Source organism: Andrena cerasifolii, chromosome 3 (assembly GCF_050908995.1).
Source record: "Andrena cerasifolii isolate SP2316 chromosome 3, iyAndCera1_principal, whole genome shotgun sequence".
Lineage (NCBI taxonomy): Eukaryota > Metazoa > Arthropoda > Insecta > Hymenoptera > Andrenidae > Andrena > Andrena cerasifolii.
Genome location: NC_135120.1, coordinates 12057664 through 12068897, shown reverse-complemented (window position 1 = coordinate 12068897; position 11234 = coordinate 12057664). Strand labels below are relative to the sequence as shown.

Here is an 11234-nt window from a genome sequence, read left to right as displayed (position 1 = left end):
ATACCACACTAACAGAAACGCTTCAAATATGGCTGCCACTATCCTTACTTGCGACGCGACAAACGTTCATCGTTACACATCACTGCGCTTGTGCGAAGCAGCAGCCAATAGAAAAAAGGCCTCATCGCTCCTCCCGGAAGGATATCACCCCCCGCAACTATTCCTCCGTCCCTATATTCCTATGTCCATGCAAAAACTACACATAGAAGTGTGCGTTCAGCGTTTACAAGCGCGACATCAGCGCCGCTCGCGACTTGACTTCGAAGCTCACCTCTGACCACGGATTTCTCTGGGAGTGCCGGGCCCCTGAACAGAACGTTCGCACGTTATATCGCAATTTATCGAGTGATAGTCATACGAAATTTACCTGCAATTAAATAGCACATTTATCCAACACGGTGGCACGATTCGTCTACAAATCGCAGGAATTGCTTCAACAGAATCATTGCGTTCGCTCGGTGTATTTAAAATCCAAGCACTGGCGTGCCATGCTGCCCGCAGTGCTGGCAGTTGTTTTTCGAACGCGGCTCGCAATCAGTTCCACAGTTCGAAATTTACAAACTTTGAACTGTTTACCAGGAAGTGTTTGCCGCCCTTCCCGTCTCCTCTCGCGTACAAATGCAAATGACATATAAAGGATTTTTACGTACCGCTGAGTCAGCGGATCGATGCTCATAAGTTACGCTCATGCGGACGCTTCTTATCATTGAGGTAATTGCGATACGGAACACGATCGATCCGTAGCGCGTGTCGTAAAAATAGTGGAACTGGAGCTACACTCTACGGCCGCGTGTATTATTCGGGAAGAACGATAATCAAGCCGATTAACCGATGCGAATGATATCTCGTTGAATCCTGTTACTGTGCCCCGCCAACAGCAGTCTGGATTTCTGCTATTAACAAAATCGAATCGACTCGGATGCCCCATCACCTGCCACGCAGCTACACGCAACACGATGCGACGATACGATGTCAATGCTGTCAAATTATCGTTTTTCGAATGGAGTTTGTGTGCCAGTGAGCCATAGACAGAAGGGGAACCGTTCGTTCACTAAAGTGCGATGATTAACACGTGCATGCGTCGAAAACGATCTCGCAATGTAGTGTTACAGACAGCTAATAGAGATGCTTTGGCAAAATCAAAATTCTGTTCAGTTTAGTGGGATTCAATGTTTCAGTTGGACATCTGTGTTTCTTTGAAGGGAATCGTATGAAACAGCCAGGCCCAAAGATGTCCACGTTAAAATTGAGCATGCAGGACAAAAAGGACTTGGATAAGTTCACTAAATTCTTGGCATTAAAAACAGCCCAGATTATAGTGCAGTCGAGGTCAGGAGAAAAGGTCAACACAAAGTGCAAACCAAATTCGTCTGGAACAGATTGGGTAAGCTCTTCCCTTTACTACTGTTTTATTAATAGTTTACGAGTTTCTTGTCACCTGCTCCAAAATTCTTTGTCAAAGTCAACTTGCTTCTCCTCTTTGTTACATTTCAAATGCACTCTGCTATTCTCTGCATATACGTCGTGCATTGACTTTGTCTGGCGTTAAAGCAAACAACAGTGTATGTCGGGCACATCTGATATCAATATCGAGGCAATGAACCCTTAAATGGCATAACGTAGAAGTAGATTAACCCATATTACAATTCTCAAAATATACATGTGCATAAGTGGTTTTTCATTTGTTTTCTACGCTTTGTGAACTTTGCAGTAGTCTACATCAAAGCTTCTCATTTTTTTGTATTTCACAATTTTGGTTCGATGTCACTGCATAACATATTTGTACTATTACGTGTATTTACCTTAATGTTTTAAACCAGGGTTGACTAACTGGTGGCTCACGAGTAGGGAATTCTTTCCCGGGATCCCGGCTGTTTTTTGGATTCCATTTTTATATTTTTCAGTTGTTCATAAAGTAATTTATGTTTTTTAAAATTCAAAATTTAAAATTCTCGGGAGAAGTTATAACTTCATATATCAAATCCCGGGAGTTTTAGAATATAAAAAACAGCCGGGATCTTGGAATTGAATTTCCTACTCACGAGCCAGCAAGGGCACCTCCGCCTTGCTGCCACGCTGAACGGCTCCCTTCATACCTCCCAGACTCTGACGATCGCAGTCAAAAAGAGAAGGAAAGAAAGAGGAATCGACTGCGATCGTCAGAGTCTGGGAGGTATGGAGGGGCTCGTTCAGCATGGCAGCAAGGCGAAGGTGCCCCTGGTGGCTCGCGAGCCACCAGTTAGTCAACCCTGTTCTAAACTCTAAAGCGAGCAGGTTCCCATCCTCAGATGGGGGTTAAATAAGCAAACTTCTGTATCTGCTCCAAACTTCCGATTCTCGTTCGTTTGTGTTTAAATTTTTACAAAATGTTTGATCAGAAGAAAAAAATGCTTTAGAATGGTATTCCATTTCTGTTGTACATGAAAGAACATAAGTTTTTTTATAGTGACTTAACTGAACTCTTTGAACAGTACAACGCAGGTTGTAGATTCCTATCGCAACATAGTATTTAAGCGAAGGCATAGAATTAATGTTTAAGCTAATTATAATAGATCAATGGATGTGTTTGAAGTTTTCTACATACGTATCCTTTCATTGCATAGTTCAACCTAGCTATTCATGATGTGCCAGAAGTTTTGGCTGAAGCTAAAAGGGCGCTGTGCGGAGAAATAGTAAATTCGACCATACCCCTGTGCATTGAAATCTCGTTGAGAACCGTCGAAGGCGACACAATGGTTCTAGAAGCATGGAGCCTCGGTGTTTTACCAGAGCACAGTGATCCCACTGTAAGAGTTACGTACACAGTCTATAACAGAATGGGTATTTTATTGAAATCGTTGCTGTCTGTATCAAGAATCACTCCAGCTTACAAATTGAGTAGAAGACAATGTCCAGATTCCTACGTTATTTGTTATAGGATTTATATGGGAGAACCTCAGCTACATACATTAGGTACGAAATCGTAATATTTTACATTAAATTCTTGTTCGATGTATGCTTTCCCCGAGGCGCTACATAATTATCATTTTAACATTCTTATCCCTAGCACTAATGCCAGAAAATCCTTTTCCGCAGGCGATGATTATGAGAATGTCAAAGTAGGTCAATTGTGCACACCGGTGGGTACGATCCGCTTATCAGTTTCGTATAGGACGAAAATGTCTATATCGCCTACTCATACTGGCCGCGACACCATAATGCTGAAGAGCGATCATTTTCATTCTGACTTGAGCCCTCGTCACGCAAGATACCAGCAGAGGTAAAGCGGCGTAACTCCTGACCATTCGATTCTGTTTGAAGAATGAATGTGCTTCATATGATTTCTCTTATTTACATTTTAGTGAAGAGACGTCCAAGTCCCTTAGCGATACTATCAAAGTAGGAGCGTTTGTAGTTAATAAGCCTGTTACTGTTAACGAAGAGGACTTTGTTATACCAGATGTACCTTTTAGTTCTTTGTTAACGCCAAGACAGACTTCGCCTCCTCCAGTCTCCGCCGCTGAGACTACGAACACAAAGACTGCAACAACGACTACTACCACAGATAGCAGTAATGGGAATAACGAAAGACTTACAAACGATAACGCAACGTCGAAGTGCAACTCCCAGAACGGGTCCAGGAGAAGTAGTTGCTCAATGACCAGTGCCAACGACGACTTTATTATGGTAGATTTGGTAATTAACGTTCCTACCTACGCTCCTGCCTTTATTCGTGATATGGTCTGCCTGAAATCTGGTAATGTAATTCCAGAAAACGCCGTTCGCTGTCACTAACACAAACAGCGACTTGGGGGCATTTTACCGCGAATGCCAGAGCGCGCCGCAGCTTCAGGCCTTTATGGAGGAAAGGACGCTTGCGGAGCAAGTGGGGGATCTCACTAAGCAGTTGGAAACGTTTGAGACGAACATGCGGCGGTACGAAGATATTCTGTCGTCATTGTGTCAAACAGAGAATAATAACTAATATCCCAGTCTGACAATGCAATGGTTAGGTACTTCGACGAGAGGTGTAATTATATACAATCTACATATAGTATCTTGTCACAGAATTATGCGATTATCATTACACACCGTAGGATATTTCAACAACAACATTTCAATGAAACTTTTGCGCCAAATGCTTTTAACGCTTGCGATCACTTACGAGTACATTCGACCTAACATTTAAAGAGAGCTCATCGATAGTATTGTTGATGTATGTGCATTTGGCTTTATGTGTGTGGCTTATTGATATTTTTCTTTTATCAATTATCGATTACCGCATCAATACTTCCCGTTATAGCGTCTGTAACAGAAGGCTCTTTTCACCTGCAAATTTTTCACGCCGATTGTCTCGTCCACCATCGGTTTGTAACTTCTGTTCGCGTAAACTACATCCCGTAAACTCTGTCGTAAAATCGTTGTATGCTGTTTGTTGAAGGAGTTCATTAATGGAATGCTAATCAGTGAGCAACGTCAACCATGGTTAGTTAATATATTTTGAGACTTTAATTAATTTATTGCTTGTACATAGTGTAAATTGTGCTTTAGCGTTGTAATATTAATTGATGATTATAAAAGAATTATACAACTTTTTCATGTTTTATTAATCCAATCACTTAATAAATCAGGCTGTGCTGGCAATCTGTAAAATCTATGTGCGTCGAACTATACATGCGATCCTCGATTATGGTTTTTATAATCAGTAGTGTGTAGTCATAAGCTGCCGAAGACTAATAAAAAGTATAGAAAAGCTGAAACGTTTAATTATTTTTATACAGTCACGTAGATAATAAAAACTATTATCTTTAATATACGGTAGTAACAATTCACTCGAGGAGTTTCTTGTGTAAATCAAATTTTATAATACTCATACTAAAACATTAACTTTCTACTTGCTCGACTTTAAGTTGCAAGTCATCATTGTAGAACTCCGTAGATAATATGTTTCGGACGCGTTTATATGTAACATGCTATTCCCTTACTCAGAAATGCAAAAGCTTTATCTTCTAAAAAGATAAACCTCCCGTTTTTCTATCATTGCAATAGCTTACGAGACAAAGAATTCTCGAAGCTGAACGCTTAAAGTAGCAGTTGCATTCTCATCTGCAATTAGTTCATGTATTGATTTTTTTTCCTGCGCAGAAATATTTTAGGCGTTGCAGTGATATTCATTGCGTTGTGACATTATAGTGGAATTTGCTTCGTAGGTGCATCCGAATTATTAAAAGGGACAAGCTGGAATAAAAAGCACGACGAATGACTGTTATCTTTTGGGTCACGTCAAACGATGATTGAAACATGGCGGACTCAGCGGGCAATTGGTGTCTTATTGAAAGCGATCCTGGTGTTTTTACGGAATTAATAAAGAAATTCGGTATATATCGAGCAGTTTTACGCAAATCTGACACGCGTTATGTTTATCAATCCGAGAATAATTCGCTTACGCTTCAGCTAAAGAAAATCTGGCTTTATTGACAATTACTTTGTTCGCGTGCATTTTGAAGTTCCCTTCTGAAGTTACATATTTGTAACTTGTTTAACACGTTTCTGTTTGTATGTAGGCGTCACAGGCGCCCAGGTGGAAGAATTATGGAGTTTGGATGATGAGCATTTTGATAATTTAAGGTATTTCATTTGCGTGACATAACCTATGTATTAATGCATTTTAAATATCCATTGAATCTGCTTGTAATCCCGTAAAGTTCTCAAGAAAAGTGAAACGTACAAGTGTATAACGTTCGACAACTTTTATATAATTTGCGATACCTTTAGCGGGCAACGAAAAAGTTACTATTCATTGGACCATCGAGTTTAATCGAAAATATATTAATTTTATATTGTCAGTTATTTTATGCTTCTTTAGTACTGTATAATGCTTTGTTTCTTAGGCCTATACATGGCTTGATATTTCTATTTAAATGGGTCCAAGATGACGAACCTTCTGGGAATGTTATCGAGGAAAGTTCGTCTAACAAAATATTCTTTGCGAAACAGGTAATATTTATTATCCGTTGCAACATTTGTAAGACACATAAATCAGTTAATAAAGATTTCTTTCCATTCTAGGTGATTAACAACGCATGTGCAACGCAAGCGATATTAAGCGTGCTGTTAAATTGCGAACATAACGATATATCCCTAGGGCCGAATTTGGAAGAGTTCAAAAATTTCTGTCAAAGCTTTGACGCCAACATGAGAGGGCTCGCTCTTAGTAATTCCAACGTGATAAGAGAAGCGCATAATTCATTTTCGAGGTATCTCTCGCACAACAGCATGCTTACACATATGCAGGGTTCGCAGCGATTAATTGCAGTGAATGGAGGGGGAAATACCTACAGGAGTGGTGGTTATGTGTGCGTGAACTGACGCCAGCGCCAACGCGAAGCCAGCCACGGCCAACCAGCGTCGACAACCTATTTTCCGTCGACACTGAGGGCAGTATTCTCAGTCGCTACTTATTCTTAAGCAAATGCTTAAGCATTCCGCATCCTTTACTAGCTACTAGGTTAGTAGAGGATGCCGCATGCTTAAGCATTTGCTTAAGAATAAGTAGCGATTGAGAATACCGCCCTGATTGTCCGTGGCTGGCTTCGCGTTGGCGCTGGCGTCGGCTGGCTTGGCCCTCCTGTAGGTGTTTCCCCCTCCATTCACTGTAATTAATCGCTGTGAACCTGCACATATGTTGACGACACATGCGCAAATTATTTAAATTGCGCGAAACAATTATCTTTTGTTACAGACACACATTTTTCGAATACGACTCGAGACAAGCATCTAAAGACGACGATGTATTTCACTTCGTCAGTTATGTACCGATTAATCGTCGATTATACGAGTTAGACGGATTGAAAGATGGACCGGTGGATCTGGGTCCGTGTCCACCCGGAGATCAATGGGTTCAAGCAGCGAAGCCTATAATTCAAAAAAGAATAAACAAGTAAGTGTCTCCTTCGGACGGGACTCGAACCCGCGATCTTCAGTTCCGTTGCGCGCTGGCCAGTCGCCTTAGCCACCTCGGCTACCGCCGACTCCCCCCCGGTCTTGGTCATTCCGTGTCCTCTCTTATGGTGGTGGGGGGTTCCTGATCCCACAGGACTTAAATACTTCCTTGGTTTCTTTTACATACTAACTGTTTAACGGCTACTCGCAGGTATAACGAAGGAGAAATACACTTTAACTTAATGGCGATAGTGTCGGACAGAAAATTGCTTTACGAGCGCCAGCAAGCCAACACCTTTGACCCAGCAGAGTTCCATCGTTTAGAGACACTGATAGAACAGGAAACCCGGAAATCGGAAAGATATCAGATGGAGAATATTAGAAGAAAGCATAACTATCTGCCGTTGATAATGGAGTTACTCAAGATGCTCGCTAAAGAAGGTAAACTCGTGCCATTGTATCAAAGGGCAAAGGAAAGGGCGTTGGAGAAAGAATCGAAAAAGAGCAAACAGGAACAGAAGAAGAATTGAGTTTAACTTCCACGGCTGGATGAGAAAACTCGCGAATGCGCGTATAATTTATAGGCACCGGCAAATAAATTGTAACGATTTCTTTCCAAAAATAAATGTAAATATGAAAACCACCTTTTTCTTTTCATCATGAATTTCATAAGTTGTATTATTCTCAAATAATGTCATAGAAATTTCTGCGGTTTAATAAATGATTTGATAAGATACTTAGTATTTTCAAGCAACTTTTATACGTGTATATTTTATTACGCTTTAATATCGTCACTTTCATCTTCATCTACAATGTCAACCTCCCCATTATTATAAGACAGCCTAGGAAGAAATTTATCAGTCTGCTCGTTTCGTATCTCGTGTATTTTATCGTGATACAAGTATCCCACAATACCTGAAACGGAAGAAATTAGAATTACCATTGCGCAACGAGACCGCTCGATATGTACAAACCCTTTCGTGCTTGCGAACTTACCAGGAAAGTTTTTCGAATTCAGTCTTGTAGTGGCTTCTTGTACAAGATAGAAGAATAATTTACATAGGAAAACAGTGGTAATGCCTTCGAAATATTTCACAACATTCGGCCATATTATTTCTCGAGTACTGGAGATTCCTTTTCCGTAAATGTACTCGATCAGCTTAATCTTTATGTCGTTCAAATAAATACGCTCCGGGCAGAATAATTGCATATGCAGCTGGTGCATCCAAAATACTTTTAGTATATTCTGATCTATGTTCAGCTTCTCTTCTAATTTCTGCCAAACTGGTTTAGGAATGCTGGCGTCCTTCAAATCTTCCACCTCCTCGCATAACGTTACGTCCATAAGAGTTTTTATAAATTTGCTAATTAAAGGTACTGTCCATATAACTTCTGGCACCGGTTGCTCCCTGCTCTGGTCTTGCTGTACCTTCTTCAGCAGTTGATATCGCAGCCGAACTGATTCACTCGTACGACCTAATACTTTGGCTAGCTCGGAAAACGCGCAGTGTCGTTTGTTCTCTTTTACGTGTTTGCTATTCAAATAGGACAAAATCTTTCCATCTTCTACTGACGTGTACCTATGGAAGAAATGTACAATTGACGCTTGAATTGTAATATGAAGATGATAAACGAGCAATACGATGTGAATATTTAATATTGTACCTTTGGAAAGGTTTCTTGTGATTACTATTTCTATACAAAATTCGGAATCTTTGGTACACGCTGTACAGTGTTCTCCACGGCAAACCGTTTGCTAGGAATTGAACAAACGCTTTCCTTTCTCTCTTGCTTTTTACAGTAAACTTACTATCTTGCCTCATGTAACGAAAGGGTTCCGTGTGTTTTGGATTCCACTTATGAACCTGTGTACAAGAAACTTATCAATCGAAGGGATTAGACGGTGATCTGATTACACGTACCTTACAGAATGCTTCCCAATTTTTTATGATAATTTCATCTTCTTTAGGTGAAAATACACCTTGCTTCATAGGGCCGTATTTAAAGAATAACTGCTTTTCCTCTAGCGACAACGGTTTCGCGCCCGATGAATGTTCGATCCTGTGCTGCGGTGGTACTTCATGCATCATTTTTACTTGTAAAACGTATAATTTCTAGAGGTAATAATAAATTAATAGAACGATTGGTCAAATTCAAAATATGGATTAACCGAAGCAGTTAAGCTAAATTTCCACCTGCTTGGAACTGTCATCCAACAATTCTTCGTTTTCAGATTCCATGTTAATATTGAACTCTCCTAAGATATTTTTTATAATATCGTAAGTCTCGTCGTCATCTTCGGTATTCGAGTCTGATTTTCTGATACGTGTGTCGTTGAGTCTCATACGATTTGTACCATTATGCTGGTTCCTTCTCCTTTTCTTCGAATTGAATTTAGCTTGTGGTTCCTCTCTTATTAGGTCACTTTCGCTATCTTCACTGGTCGTGCCCTGCTCGTCGTTGTCAGCAATGTAAAGGGGATCCATACGCGGATCTCTGGATAGTTCCAAATTGTATTCATTCTGCAGGTTGTCATTGACGGTCGAAGATAAGAAATGCGTACACAGTTTTGTGTCTTCGAAGTCCATTATAGAATTCAAGTCATGTAACATATCGATAGCTTCCACATCATTTAAATCAGTATCGTACAATTCCGACTTAAGCGAATCGGATAACAGCTCGTAATCGTCGCTGTCGCTGCTCATTTTTCTTTTCCTTTGAGTTCCAGAGTTATTACTTTTATTCGGATGATGTCTCTCTTTTTTACACGACGAAGGTGTTTCTGGTAAGCCTTTGACAGTCTGAGAATGCCATTCTATCGAATTTGCACCTAAACTGCTAGGGCTGAATGTTTGTGCATTATTTCTGTTTTCTGTTTTAATATTACTCGTGTCTATCTGTTCGTTCGTACCAACATTTTTCTTTGGCGTAACACGTAAATCTTCTATTCTACGAATGCTGATTAACGATCTTTGGCTGTCTGTTAACTTACAACTATGGTTGTTATCATTTACTACTTCCGCATCTTCTTCTTCATCTTTTATTAGATCGGACAATGGATCATTGGTTTCTGAGTCTTGGCTACTGTCCCTAGTTTGAGAATGATCGTCGCTATTATCTGTTTTAATAAGGGTATCTTTTACACTAAAGTTTTGAGTAAATATTCCTGCATTTTCGTTGCTATCACACTCTACGTTCGTGTCTGCCTTCTCATGTGACGGAAAATTATTCTTTGTATCATCGCTAGATTCATCGTGCACCTCTATTTTACGCTTCTTTAGACGCTGCAAACATTTTGCTTTTAGATTTGAAATATCCCCTGCCATTTCTGGAAAATGCTTGCTACAAAATAAAAAGAATCAGTGGTTTCATCAGAAATATTACCATAATTTCTTGCAGTATTTAACAGAAACTGCTTTCTGGTTCATCCAATTACGTAAATTCCAAGCATATAAATTGTCTATAATAATTATTCCAACGAAAAATCGGCGGACACCCTAAACTCTTTAGCTTTATTATTGCCAGTGAGCATTACTTAAAGTGATCAGACGTCCCGCATTTGAGCCCTTTGTCCCGCAAAGTGTCCCGGATTGGACATGTAACCTTTTACATTTTCGCAGTGGCACGAAATTACTGTAAATGCTTTAATAAACTACGGAAGAGATCTCCTCACGGATCTGTTAACCCTTTTTTTTGCTTGCTTGCTTGTCCCGCATTGGAACAGAAAATATCTGGCCACTTTAGCATTACTTTTACTCTTCTAAATTGGTTTCTAAAAACATTATAACAGAAAAGATGAAGAAATAATGTTTATGTGCTAAGGATATTAAACGTTCGATGCATCTTTCTTCATATTATATTTATCGCGACAGCGGGAACAAGTAATAGAATTCCGATTTTCAAATTGGAATAACTAACCTTTTCTGTAATTACACCATGCGGAGATATTCGTGGAGATATTCGTGGACACATTCGACTGAACGGACAGAAACGATTCATTTCTCATCCCACCGAGGTTTCATTTACCGATAGATATGTCGATAATGTAGGTTACGCAACGAACGTTGATATTGTCACAGACGAAGTATAAAATAGACCTATCAAGCAATGTATTTTTGTGTTGCCGGTTTGGGGGTCCTAGGACCCCCTTGCCATTTTAGTGTCGCATGCAACGTTACCGGTGAAGTCTCAAAACAGATTGTAACGTTACGCGTGGTAGGAACTAGAATTCAAGAAGTGTAAAATTAGGTCATTCGAAACCCGCGATTTGCAAATGATTCTGTTAGCGTAACAATTTAAAAATCATTTTACGA

General features: G+C 39.9%; 3 protein-coding genes across 7 annotated transcripts; 2 read left to right on the top strand and 1 right to left on the bottom strand.

Annotated features, from left to right (window-relative positions):
• The first annotated feature begins 215 nt into the window (after positions 1-215).
• On the top strand, positions 216-4574 carry Atg13 (Autophagy-related 13). 3 transcript variants are annotated; one of them, XM_076809391.1, is made up of 6 exons: positions 220-711; positions 1179-1384; positions 2604-2952; positions 3076-3259; positions 3342-3675; positions 3752-4574. In XM_076809391.1, the coding sequence occupies exons 2-6, from the start codon at positions 1211-1213 to the stop codon at positions 3962-3964; spliced, it is 1254 nt and encodes a 417-aa protein (XP_076665506.1). In that variant the 5' UTR covers positions 220-711; positions 1179-1210; the 3' UTR covers positions 3965-4574. The 3 variants fall into 3 exon arrangements, with proteins under 3 accessions (XP_076665507.1, XP_076665506.1, XP_076665505.1); XM_076809390.1 differs by having other exon boundaries at positions 220-1100; XM_076809392.1 differs by having other exon boundaries at positions 216-1384; positions 3342-3666.
• A 486-nt stretch (positions 4575-5060) lies between these two features.
• Positions 5061-7657, top strand: Uch-l5 (ubiquitin carboxy-terminal hydrolase L5). Its single transcript, XM_076809393.1, has 6 exons — positions 5061-5356; positions 5544-5607; positions 5871-5976; positions 6049-6236; positions 6722-6919; positions 7133-7657. The coding sequence occupies exons 1-6, from the start codon at positions 5281-5283 to the stop codon at positions 7449-7451; spliced, it is 951 nt and encodes a 316-aa protein (XP_076665508.1). The 5' UTR covers positions 5061-5280; the 3' UTR covers positions 7452-7657.
• Positions 7567-11011, bottom strand: LOC143367494 (uncharacterized). 3 transcript variants are annotated; one of them, XM_076809355.1, is made up of 6 exons: positions 10840-11011; positions 9117-10263; positions 8844-9035; positions 8587-8786; positions 7918-8501; positions 7567-7836 (listed from the first exon to the last, which is right to left on the bottom strand). In XM_076809355.1, the coding sequence occupies exons 2-6, from the start codon at positions 10245-10247 to the stop codon at positions 7697-7699; spliced, it is 2247 nt and encodes a 748-aa protein (XP_076665470.1). In that variant the 5' UTR covers positions 10248-10263; positions 10840-11011; the 3' UTR covers positions 7567-7696. The 3 variants fall into 3 exon arrangements, with proteins under 3 accessions (XP_076665470.1, XP_076665469.1, XP_076665472.1); XM_076809354.1 differs by lacking the exon at positions 10840-11011 and adding an exon at positions 10678-10718; XM_076809357.1 differs by lacking the exon at positions 10840-11011 and adding an exon at positions 10306-10631 and having other exon boundaries at positions 9117-10205.
• Between the last annotated feature and the right edge of the window lie 223 nt (positions 11012-11234).